This window comes from Miscanthus floridulus, chromosome 19 (genome assembly GCF_019320115.1).
Source record: "Miscanthus floridulus cultivar M001 chromosome 19, ASM1932011v1, whole genome shotgun sequence".
NCBI lineage: Eukaryota > Viridiplantae > Streptophyta > Magnoliopsida > Poales > Poaceae > Miscanthus > Miscanthus floridulus.
In genome coordinates, this window is record NC_089598.1 from 7733942 (window position 1) to 7747290 (window position 13349).

The following is a 13349-nucleotide window of genomic DNA, read 5'->3' on the forward strand; positions in this document are numbered from 1 at the left end:
GGCCGACTTAAGGTAATGAGAATTACCATCATTCACCGAGCCCCGAAATGGGTTGTTTGTTCTTGAGCTTAAATATGCATTTTTTTATAAAATAATAGTATAAGAAGGGAAAGATCTAGCAATTGAACAGGATAGGCTCAAGCCATGGGATTACACAGATAGTTTTATAACCATGTGTCAATAATTCTATTTCAACTGGTGCCTATTCTTATATAAGCCGCCAGTAAAAGAATCGCTAACGTCGACAAAAACCGTTTCTATAGTAGAAAGGTTGAGATTAGCTCCATGGTCTTTTGCAGTGAGCTTAGCGCGGTGGGATCTTGGCCACGTGAAGGGCTCGATGCTAGGGCTTAGACTTGTAAAAATTTCCAAAATTATAATGTAGTTGTTGTATAAGCTACATCCACCTAACAAAAGCAGTGTCTAATAATAGGATAATAATACATGTAGGAACGGTTCAACAAAGTTATTGGAGTTCGAATCATTTCCCAAATAGCAGTAAAAACTTTAACACGAGTTTTATTACAAAGAAAATAGAAGGTAAAATAAAATAGTTTTTTAGCATAAAAATGAAATAAAAAAATTAGTCAGTCTATTTTTTTTACGGGAAACCGGTAGAAAACTATATATATGTACTCTTTTCGTTTCAATTTATAGACTATTTTAGTTTATCTAAGTATATAGTACAAGCTTGGTATATAGAAAAGACAAAACGATTTATATAATCTGAGCCGACGGTGGCATATCACTAGGAGACAACAAACTTATGCATGAAGCCATGAACTACTGCAGCTTACGAACTTTGGCCGTAGTGGGATTTGCACTGTTGACCACCACGGCACCGACGTGCTCGAGGGAAAAGGAGTGTCTCGTTACTTGAACACATCTGACACATATCATGCACCTCCCGTCCGGTACGTCCGGCAAATGTGCGAGGTGCCGACACGTACACGTACACGTACGAGGCTACATATGCTCACGTAGTACTGTACGTTTGTGCTCTGAGGAGCTCCATTCAATTTTTTTTAACGTACTACTAGTACTAGTACATGACTGACGACATGAGGCGCCAAGAGTTGCAGTGCACTGGACGGCCTCTCGCTCAGTCGCTCGTCACCTTTTGTACGCTAAAGTCTCCATCCGTCACTCGTATTTACTGATCGATGCCGCAGTAAGGCCCACCATCAAAGTTCCAAGTTTTTTTATTTTCTCTCCGTCATATTAATTTTTAGCCGTTTGTATGGAGTATTAAATGTAGGTAAAAAAAATAACTAATTACACAATTTAGTTGGAAATCACGAGATGAATCTTTTGAGCCTAGTTGGTCCACGATTGGACAATATTTGTCAAATAAGACGAAAGTGATACTATTCATCAGGTTGAAAAAAGTTGCAATCTAAACGAGGCCTAACTCGATGATACACTCAAAAGTGCCGAAAAACAACAAGCGACTTTTTCGTTTTCAGAACATATCATATCTTCGCATGATTCCCCTTGTCCATATCCAGCCTCTTGTATATGTCAATCAGTTTAACAGAGCAGAAAAATCATATCATTACACTCTTATTAGTCACTACTATAATATAATGACATTGGAGCTTAATAAGTCCAGGACGACACGAGTTTCCGTATATGAATGTTGCTACTTTACTCAATACTCATATATGTTCGTTCAAAACTAAGTCATTCTAACTTTTTTTTAGTGCATACCAAGTCTGACCAAAATTATAAAGAGAACTACAGAAGTTTATGATATTAAATAAGTATAATATGAAAATATAATTAATAAAGAATATAACGATAATACTTAGTTAATATCATAAATGTTATTATTATATTATATAAATCTGGACAAATTTGACATGTTTTGACTCTCCAAGAAAGTTGGACACTCAAATTGTAAGACATTTTAACTTTTCTAAATACATAGTTTTTTATGCACTTAGATATACACTATGTCTATATATATAGGAAAAAGAATGTATCTAGAAATGCAAAAATGTCTTATAACTTGAAACGGATGGAGTTGTATTTTAACTTTTATTACAGTGTTGTCGTCCTTGTCCTATTATTAGGCATGCAGGGTTGACAGCAAGTTAAAATCCAAAGCCGGCCGCTTACGTGTGCATAGTAGTACAAGACATCCGGCCTACAAGCTAAGATATGCACACACACCAAATGAACGGCTCCGTTTATACATGCCGGATGATTTTTATTTATATAATAAAAAGTATAAAACTCCAAGTCCAAGAACAAAATACGTTACCAAGAGCTTTTATTATCTATTAATTAATTTATTTATTTATTTATAAAAGGACTAGTATGTTTTACTCTGTAGAAGAGTTTTTTTTTGCGACTTATGATTTCATTCATCGACCAATCGGGATTACAATCTGAAACTAATAGGTGATCTACATAGGTTGGGGCTAGCTGCCACTCACCCAACCTATTATCACCTCAAACTTGCTTAGCTAGTACACGAGCTACTCGGTTACAAGAACGACATGTGGAAACCACAGAAAAATCAACAAAACTAGAGCTAATTTCCCGAGTTTCTCTGATGATGGATGCAACCCGTGAACGTTGATTGGCGCCCTCCTTCCAAAGCTTCACAAACTCCTGGCTATCAGTCTCCAGAATAAGACGTTGCACCCCCCTTGCCCAATTAAAGATGTCTGCCTGTATATAGGGGGCGCTGCCTGCGTGCAGCCCTGGGCTGTCTCTCCTCCCTTCACAAACTCACAGCGCTCTGCGCGCGCGCCATCATCCATCACTATATTTCACCGCACACACGCGTCGATCGTCCGGTCGTTGGGGATGCTCGGCATGGAGGAGGCGGCGTCGGCGTCGGCGTCGGCGCTGCCGTCATGGGCCGCGTTGGTGCTGCTGAGCGCCGCCGCGTTGGTGCTCGTGGACGCCGCGGCGCGGAGGGCGCACGGGTGGTACAGGGAGGCGCCTCTGGGCGCGGCGCGGCGCGCGCGGCTGCCGCCGGGGGAGATGGGGTGGCCCGTCGTCGGCGGCATGTGGGCCTTCCTGCGCGCCTTCAAGTCCGGCAAGCCCGACGCCTTCATCGCCTCCTTCGTCCGACGGTAAGTCAGTACGCTAATCCTCGCGTGCGCCCTCTCGAGTCTCGATCTCCTCCGCTAATCCCGAGGACGGGCGACGGGGCCGGGTGGGGCCCACGTGTCATTGTCCTCTTCGACACCTGCACCGGGCCACGGCTGTGAGCCTGTGACACATGGAGATGGGAGCAACTTAATTAGCTGCCCAACCACAGCCAGCGCGCGATACTTATCCATTTACCCCTCCGGGTGGTTAATTCTCATCCCTTTGTATTGCTAATTACGCCTCCTAGCTAGTAATTACTCTTAATCAAACACTGGAAGAGACAACCGTGCGGACAGCGAGTACTAGCAGTGAAGACAGCTAGCCTGCACAGCAATTTACAGCGGTTACTGAAAATTCCTGTCCACTCTTCTCTTGAGCCTTGACGGATTAATTAATTACCGTGATAGCTACTGTCTTAGAGCAACAGGGCCCGTTCGCTTGGCTGAAAAATACTGTTCCGACTGATTTGTTGTGAGAGAAAAATACTGTTCCGATTGAAAAAAAAAGCCGAATAAACCGGATTATAAGGTAAGCGAACGGGCCCACATGGAGACTGATGATGGGTAAACATATATGCTTTTATTTAGGTACACTACTGTATGCACCCAGATTAAAAGAACAAAAGATGCCCCCCTTTTAACTTTGGTGATGATATGATATGATTATGATGATATCAGTATCAAATCTACCACCATACTTATGCATATCCATGCATGCATGCATCATCACACTACACCAACACAAGGAGCCGGAGGACTTTTCAACCCATGAACCTCAATCAAACTGTTCAGACTCATCAGGCACCAGTCTGCAGATACATGCATTCTTGCATGTATGAAACTTGAAACATACAGTCAGTATCTGCATGCGAATCCCTGGTTTTGGGTGTGGAGGGGAGCAATTCACTAATGTTATGTTACCCTTTAAACGGAGGAGGCACGAGAGCTGTCGATTATACTCCATTATCAAAGAAAGCCAGACCAGACTGACACAGGGTAGAACAACGACGTCCCACAGGAGAGGCAAAGCAGTAACAAACCACTGCCGGTGCCGGTGAATAATCACTGTCGTGGTTTCGGTCAGGTTTAGCAGCTCAGACCATGTACAGTCATCAGAGTCAGTCAGTCAGTCAGACAGACAGTGATGAGTGAGAGATGACACTGATCTGACGTGAGCAGGAATGCTTGCTGCCGCTGCCCCCACTGCCCCCAAAAGACATATCTCCTTCTGATTGATTGCATTGCCACCATTCAGCATGCAGTATGTTGCTAGATTCCATCTTTGGCAGGGGGGCCCCTGACTGCCCAAATAATCATAATCTTCCTGCATAAGTAGACACGTAGTGCTCACTAGTAGGACTGTAGTAGGAGTTAGTTAGGAGTATAATGCTCTGTTATTGTCAAGTGTGAACAAATGGCGGGCGGGTGATGCCCTGCTTGGCAGCTACCCTCCACACCGTATCCCTGATTCTCCAGCCACATGCTGTCAAAAGCAGCTTTGATTATCATATCTCCCCATCCTCTCTCCTTGCCAAAGGAAGCATCAGACATTGTTGTTGTTTAATTTTTGTCTAATCTAATCTAATCGTCTTCACTTTGTGAAGTCTCGTTCGGCATTTGGCGTCCTCCAAACTAAATTTTGTCTCTCACGATTCTTCTTCGCTCACTGTTGGTCCATCCAAAGCGACTTTGGCTTTGTTGAGTTTCAAGCGGTGCAGCTGGTCTGCTCAGCAGTCAGCACTATTTTACTTAGTTCATATATGGATGCATACACGAATATGTTCTGAACATCTATATCTATATCTCTTTAGGTAGCATCTCTGTTAGGAGTGCTCAGATTCCTCCTGTCCAGAGGCCCATACCCCATACGTGTTGCTCAGTCGCTGCTCGACGCAGTCTGAATGGATGCTGTCCGTTTGCCCTGAATGGCTCAAACTGAAACAGAGTCCTCACAAATTCAGGAATTAGATTATTTGCTTGTTTTGCTTTTGCTTGCACAATGTTCATGAATGGCGAGTGATTTTTTCAGTAGAAAATGTAGTATGTATCTAGCACATGTACGCGAGATGTTTCAGGATGCTGCATATGCATGTTCACAAGTTGTGTGTGATTCAAAAAGGAGGATGACAAGAAGAAGACGGGATCATTCATTCTTGCCTCTGATATATCTCGATCAGTCTGACCCGCGAGAGCTCGCTCATCATCAGTAATCAGTTGCACTGAACAAACAAACAAACAAATAAATAACCTGACCTGGACGCCATTGCCGCCGATGATGCTGCAGGTTCGGGCGCACGGGCGTGTACCGAGGCTTCATGTTCAGCAGCCCGACGATCCTGGTAACGACTCCGGAGGCGTGCAAGCAGGTGCTGATGGACGACGACGCGTTCGTGACGGGGTGGCCCAAGGCAACGGTGGCGCTGATCGGGCCCAAGTCGTTCATTGCGATGCCGTACGATGAGCACCGGCGGCTGCGCAAGCTCACGGCCGCGCCCATCAACGGCTTCGACGCGCTCACCGCGTACCTGCCCTTCATCGACCGGACCGTGACGTCGTCGCTGCGCGCGTGGGCCGACGAGTCCTCGTCGGCCGGGACCGGGAGGGGGGTCGAGTTCCTGACGGAGCTGCGGCGGATGACGTTCAAGATCATCGTGCAGATCTTCCTGGGCGGCGCGGACGAGCCCACGACGCGCGCGCTGGAGCGGAGCTACACGGACCTCAACTACGGGATGCGCGCCATGGCCATCAACCTGCCCGGGTTCGCGTACCGCAGGGCGCTGCGCGCGCGCCGGCGGCTCGTGGCCGTGCTGCAGGGCGTGCTGGACGAGCGGCGCGCCGCCAGGTCCAAGGGGGTGTCGGGCTCCGGCGTGGACATGATGGACCGGCTGATCGAGGCGGAGGACGAGCGCGGGCGGCGGCTGGACGACGACGAGATCATCGACGTGCTCATCATGTACCTCAACGCCGGGCACGAGTCGTCCGGCCACATCACCATGTGGGCCACCGTGTTCCTGCAGGAGAACCCGGACATCTTCGCAAAGGCAAAGGTGCGTAGCGTAGGGTCTGAACTCTGAAAAGACTCGATCTTTTTTTTGTCAGCTGAAATCACAGTTGCAGAGATCAGATTCCGTTGGTTGATGCTTGTTCAAATTTCGTCCCAGGCGGAGCAGGAGGCGATCATGAGGAGCATCCCGGCGTCGCAGCAGGGGCTCACGCTCAGGGACTTCAGGAAGATGGAGTACCTCTCGCAGGTCTGCTCCGATCCATTCTCTGACGATGCTTGCAGTGCAAATGCAGCCAGCAAATTCATATATATGGACTGACTGACTGACTGACTGATGATGAACTCTATGTGTGGATATCTATCTATCTATCTGAATATCTGATGAAGGTGATCGACGAGACGCTGCGGCTCGTCAACATCTCGTTCGTGTCCTTCCGTCAGGCCACCAAAGACGTCTTCGTGAACGGTACGCTGCGTGCGCTTCATTCAGAAACCTCACATATTCTTGTTTCAGAAGTGATCACTGAACTCCGCACTCTGAACTTTGAAACAGGGTACCTGATCCCCAAGGGGTGGAAGGTGCAGCTATGGTACCGGAGCGTGCACATGGACCCACAGGTGTACCCTGACCCCACCAAGTTCAACCCGTCAAGATGGGAGGGCCACTCGCCGAGAGCCGGCGCGTTCCTGGCGTTCGGCCTCGGCGCCAGGCTCTGCCCCGGCAACGACCTCGCCAAGCTCGAGATCTCCGTCTTCCTCCACCACTTCCTCCTGGGCTACAAGTAAGTAAAGCTGCATCGTCTCAGAATAATTTACTCCAAATTAACACAGGTGTGTTTTTTGCTTTAAACATACTTATCTGTTCAGGTGACTATTGTTTAACTGAATTGATGAAGTAGCTTTTTTTTTTTTTAAAAAAAATGTAAATTTTGCTGTGTAGGCTGACGAGGACGAACCCTAAGTGCCGGGTGAGGTACCTGCCGCACCCAAGGCCGGTGGACAATTGCTTGGCCAAGATCACCAGAGTCGTCTCGGAAGGACTATGTGGTGAATGGATGAAACCAACAAATCTCTAGGTGCTGGGCCGGCTGAAAAAGTGAAAAATATGGGCGGGGCCATTGTTGTCCCTGTCTGTGCAAAAATAAGACAAGCAGGAAGAAATTTTAAAAAAAAGTATTACTCCTACATGGCATGCTGTGAAGTCTGAACTATTCGCTGAAAATTATATCTGTCCCTGCTCGAACCCCTCGGCTGTGTACCAATAGCACGATATGGTGTTTCTCTTGATGAAAACGTGCTTCGCGAAAAAAATAGCATGATATGGCTGAGTTGATCGATCCTGCTGAGACGGTCCCACCCACAGCAAAACAGCAGGTGCAAATTGGTTAGCGTGTAAAAGAAAAGAAAAGAAGAAAAAAGCATTCCATTGCCACCTACGAAATGAGTCATGGGCTCGGATGCGTGCAAGAGAATAGTGTCTTTGCCAGCCCGGCCCGCGCTGCATGCTGCTGCTGGGTCGGCTCCGCTCAAACGCTGAAATTCGTGGTTGGGCCTGTTTCGGGCCCATCAGCCAGACAGGCGCGTGGTTTTTTTTTTTTTGTATTTTCCCTTGCCTTTTTTAAATACAAATACGTGTTACTGGCACGGTGTTCCTGTGAAAATAATAAGTCTCAAATTATATATACAGGAGTATAATATATCTGGTACGGTAATTAGGTGTGTCAGAAGACGATCAATTGGCTTGGTGTCGACTCTTTGTTGTTCGAAATTAAAAAAAAAACATATATTATATCCTAATAACACGGGTAGGTGCATGCATATATGATGAGAGCTCACAAAATTTACTTTATATTATGTGTATTCCAGTAGCACAAAACTATCACAAAATCAAGCTACTTTAAAAAAAACAAAACTAATTAAATCAAACTAAATGAACTATTTTTTTTTTTGTATACCATGCGTGAATGCGTGTATGGGCTGGACTAGTAAAAGATAAGGAAGATAAACAGGCCCATCTGGTCCGCCGTTCTGAATCGTACTAGGCTGGGATCCAAAACAGGCCGGCCCGCAAACTGCGTCTCCGCCGGCGTTCGATCAACTGCCGCCGCCGCCAGCGCATCCACCGCATCCTCCAGGCCGACGACGACCCCGACGTCTCGCGCATCCGTATGTCCCTCCTCACGCTCTCTTCGCGCTCCTTCACTCATCCTCACCTATCCCTGTTCGCAGCTGATTTGACGGCGCTTTGCCCGGGATAGGCGAGCTACTCATTTGGGACGCCGCTCTCACCTCTTGGTTCTCTTATGAGCCCTGATGAGCAACGGATAGAGTCTGACTCAATACTGCACTCGAGGATGTACCTAATTGGGTGTTTCCGTACCATTCCCGTGTCGGTAGCCATCACCGGATGAGATATGACACCTTCTGCTTACAAAACTGTTCCTGGTTTCGTGTATTCTCCTGCAAATCGATGCAGTCTAGCAAAAATGGCAGCTTTGTTATCAGGGTGGTTCATTTCTTCCACCACAACAATAACAAGAAACAAACTAGAGCAATGAGCCCCGGCACAATTCAATCTTGCTTTTTTTAAAAAAAAAATCTATTTACAGAAAATAAAATAACCTAGGTTTATTATGCCTGCTGCTCTGATATCCTTGTGATGGTTTTGTTTGCTCCGCAGTTTCTGAACAAGCATCTGGATCCCAGCAGCAAAGGGGACAGGGGTTCTTCAGTTCAGGACAGGTTCAGCATCCATGGTTAAGGTATTCTTGCTCTCACCATGCATGTCACTAATTCACCCAAAGTTCAGCTAGGCGCTAGGCGGAATCTAGGCGCTGACCCTCAGCCTAGCGCCTAGGCGGGATTAATCGCGCCTAGGCGTTCCTAGGCGTTTTCCTAGGCGTTTTCCAATACATACTTAAATTTATTAATACATACTTAAGTACTTAAAAGAAAAGAAAAAATAGAAGACCAATGGTCATGGAACAGGGAGAAAAGAGAAGTAAGGCCCATAAAAACGGCCCAACCCAACTTATCCACCGTTAAAAACGGCCCAGCGCACCTTCTCCACGCCCCCTCCCACACCGCCGCCGCCCGCGCCTGCGCCTGCGCCCGCCCGAGCACCTGCCGCCCGCGCGAGCGCCCGCCGCCCGCGCACGCGCCCACCGCCGCCCGCGCAAGCCCGCGCGAGCGCCCGCCGCCGCTCGCAGCTCCTCCTCCCCCACAGACGACCTCCGCCAGGCGCTCCTCCACCACCACCGCCGCCCGCGCAAGCCCGCGCGAGCGCCCGCTGCCGCTCGCAGCTCCTCCTCCCCCACCGACGACCTCCGCCAGGCGCTCCTCCACCACCACCGCCGCCCGCGCAAGCCCGCGCGAGCGCCCGCCGCCGCTCGCAGCTCCTTCTCCCCCACTGACGACCTCCGCCAGGCGCTCCTCCACCACCACCGCCGCCGCCGACGAGCCACCGCCGCCTAGGGGTCCGCCTACCCCCATAGGCGAGGCGGACACCCTCCGACTAGAGCCTAGTCGCGCCTAGTCGCGCCTAGGCGAGCGCCTAGCGGAACTATGAATTCACCACACATAGTGATTACTTTCGTCTCCCTTAATTTAGTCCCCTTATCAGAGTACGATTTCAAATGTTTAGTCCCTTCTCCAGCGCACTATTTTGAACTTCTTGTGTTTAAATCATGGTCCACCAGAGCTGGGTATAATTAACTTGTGGTACCATCACTAGGCCAAGTTGTCTAAACGATATTGGTGCTACCTTAGATGCATGCTATTGTACTCGCCAGGTATTAATAAGAGGCTTATCGACACTCAGTCCAAATTTTCCTTCTGCCTGCACAATCTACTTTTCCCTACTCTGTCTGTTAATTCATTGGAAACATATTTTGGTCTCCCTCTTGGAACTACAAGACCTAGTCTCCAAGATTTCACCCCTCTTCTTACCAAGTTTGAAAGAAGGCTTACAGGCATCAGCAGATTTTTATCTTACCAAGGGAGACTGATATTGGTCAATTCAGTTTTTTCTGCCCTCCCAACCTTCTACATGTGCAGTCTTCAAATCCCACCCTTAGTGATCAAGCAAGTTGATAGATACCGCAAGCACTGCTTATGGAGTGGTGTAGATATTAACAGGAAAGGCTCCTTCCTTGCTGCTTGGGACATAGATTGCAAATCAAAAAAAGGAGGTTTAGGCATCATTGACATGAAAAATCAGAATTATACCCTTCTGATCAAGTTTCTAGATAAATTTTATAATCATGCAGAGATTCCTTGGGTTGAACTCACTTGGTCAAAACTGTACAGAAATAGCCAAACACCTCCACATGTAAGAAACCAAATAGGCTCTTTTTGGTGGAAGCACATCCTCAAACTTTCTGATAAGTTCAGACAGATGGCAATTGGCAATCCAAATAAAGGAAATTCTATCATGCTCTGGCAGGATAATTGGAACAACCCTATTCTGAAGACCCTACATCCTCAGCTTTTCTCCTTTGCCAGAAAACCAAAATGTTCCATTAAATTCTTCCCAGAATCAGAGATCAATAGAATGTTTTTCCTCCCTCTCTCAACTCAGGCCTCTGTACTGCAAAGTCTGTTACAGCAGAACTCTTGGGATGCAAACCTTGAAGATAGCTTATTAGTTGACATATAATACTAAGTAATCAATCGTTTTAAACATTGGCAAGATTTCACTTCATGATGCATGAGACAGTAACAGTGTTTACAGGAAAAAAAGAGTTTCACAAAGAATTCCTGTGTGTTTTCCTGTATGGAATTCATGTAATCAATCTTGGCTTAGAACAAAGGATGATTTACTTATTATTTTTTTTAGAATGATTTACTTATTAGTGGCTCTGCAGACAAATTTAGAAGCATATTACCTGTCTATTCTGCTACTATAATTGCCTTAGGGAACTATAGTTTTGAGCAAGTAACATCGAATCTTGAACTAATGAATGACTTAAAAATTACCATTAATCAGTAATGCCTTGGTCGATTGTTGTAGTATAACTTGTTGCTAGTAAACCCCATACACTTGCCATTTATGGTGTCTTTGTCAATAATGTGTTATCTCCATTTCTTAGTTAGTTCTCTATGTATATATGTAATGCACACTACAGACGGCTATGGCTCTTGTATAAAATTGATGACAGGACTGTGACTAAATTATTTTGCAAACTTGTGGATAACTATGTAGAATGGTGTACGTACTTGGGCTTCAAGTACTTATTTTCTTATTAAACATGCTGTGCGTGCCATTGTATTAATAGATAAAAATGGTCCAGTAGTTACATGCAGCATCCATAGCTGGGGTTAGTCTTTCTCTTACAAATTCAAATGCTTAGGAGGGGAGATTTCTGTGCTGATGCTATCATCTTGCAGGACCCTTACTAGTTACAACTTTTTTTTGGTAGTCTTGAAGGAGTGAGTAAGAAAGGAAAAATCATATTGGTTCCTCTCTGTTTTCTGTGAAGCTGTTAATTAATATCCGCTTTCTTACAGAGTGTCTTTGCTACATCTTCCACAATGTGACTCCCATCCCATTCACTGCTAAAAGGAAGCATGTAAGCTAATCGTGCATATTATTTTCCTGAAGAATGTAGTAGTTTTGGTAGAAGTGACATGTGTGGTGCATACAGTGTGAGAAACATGATTATACGGAATCTAATCACCTGAGGTCCCTACTTTTCTGTTTGCTAGATTCTGAGATTATTTTTCATTTGAATAATTGTATGTGCTTGTACTGTATTATTTTAATTGCTTCCAATCTTGTGTAATCAAATAATTACTCTCAAATACGCAAATTTGTATTTGTAGTTTCTCTCAGTAATCTGGTCGATATATATGATATGACTTCATAATTGTTCAATTCTACCATGGGTTTATATTATGTAAAAGTTCATTTTACACAGGTTGCAGAGTAACGGTATTCTCGCTATTGAACTTTAATCATTATAAAAATTGCCTTGCAAACTGAAAGATGAAAAATGGAAATCCTAGTCTTAAGTCTGACCTAGGAAAACCTCTTGCTTATGGTTGAAACATTATGAATATGGTTTGAAAATTGATCTATCTGAGACTCTGAGTTGGGATGTTTTTTTTTTCTGATGATATATCCATTTGGTGTTTTTTTAGTCTTAACAGGCACGCCCTACCGTTTTATTAATTAATATGGGTTCCCTGCATAAATTTCATTTTTTTTATCGATTGATTTCTGCTTATGATTCCTTATTTACACTTCACAGACAGGAAAAATTGGTTCCATTGAATATCACAATCCCCCCTGCATTTGTGCTGCAGTTTTGATTACTTCTGGATTTTTCTACTATTTACTTTTCAGGTTAGTAGTTTGAGGTTGTGGCAACTCATCACATTATCTACACCTTTCTAATTGAATGCGGTTATTAGCCACATGGTGGGGAAGACTATTTTTTTTAACTGGCAGTGGCCATGTAGGACACATGAATAGGTGCTGCCACCAATCATGTTCTTGTCATGGTCCATGGCAAGAACACGATTGATACTCATGGATCCCCTTCATATCGACATCTTGGTCACACATGGCATTGAGATCTCCCTCATCCATACTGGAAACAAGGCGAATCAGCAGACATGGAAAGCCCTGCGTATACAGTTATGAGGGTACTACACAGTACATAATATTTTGAACAAGGTCTCAAGTGTTGCTTAGTTTAAGCAACAAAGAGCTATGTACATAATTGATCATGTGGAGAAAGAGCCCTGCACGGCAGTCTGAGTCTGCATGTGTCAATATTGTATAGCCTGAGCTATATATATGTTGCATTTCTCCATGTTTGGGCTCAGCAATAGAACCTGAAGAAGGCTATTGCAAGACTGAAGATGCAAAAGTGCACCTGGTGGTGTTGCGTATAATGGGAATGCCAATATTGTATAACCTGAGCTATACATATGATATGATGCTAATTAATTTAGGAATCATAATCTCCTAATTGGCTTGGTGTTTCAGGATTTTTTTTACACTTTGTAAGACTTACACGGAGTCTTGTACCTTGCTGTGGTTGCAGTCGCAGCATCAAGTGTGTGCGAAACTCATCAAAGGTTTTCCAAGGAATATAATCCACCAATCAATTCTGAGCCTTGTCCCACATGTGACATATATATATGTTCCTTGGTCATTTTTCCAAATCTGCTATCATCATTATTCGTCTAAACACGCCTAGACATAGCATATCTGCAGCGTACAGTTTAGG

At 45.2% G+C, this 13349-nt stretch overlaps 1 protein-coding gene and 1 long non-coding RNA gene across 3 annotated transcripts; both read left to right on the top strand.

Annotated features, from left to right (window-relative positions):
• The first annotated feature begins 2448 nt into the window (after positions 1-2448).
• On the top strand, positions 2449-7407 carry LOC136527895 (cytochrome P450 88A1-like). The gene is made up of 6 exons (XM_066520751.1): positions 2449-3089; positions 5392-6154; positions 6269-6358; positions 6499-6577; positions 6665-6893; positions 7052-7407. The coding sequence occupies exons 1-6, from the start codon at positions 2818-2820 to the stop codon at positions 7185-7187; spliced, it is 1569 nt and encodes a 522-aa protein (XP_066376848.1). The 5' UTR covers positions 2449-2817; the 3' UTR covers positions 7188-7407.
• Positions 7408-8154: 747 nt separating this feature from the next.
• Positions 8155-13068, top strand: LOC136529955 (uncharacterized). Of its 2 annotated transcripts, XR_010777484.1 has the most exons (5): positions 8155-8277; positions 8341-8873; positions 11620-11681; positions 12363-12457; positions 12574-13068. It is a non-coding gene; the product is annotated as an uncharacterized lncRNA (long non-coding RNA). The 2 variants fall into 2 exon arrangements; XR_010777485.1 differs by lacking the exon at positions 12363-12457 and having other exon boundaries at positions 12458-13068.
• Positions 13069-13349: the final 281 nt, after the last annotated feature.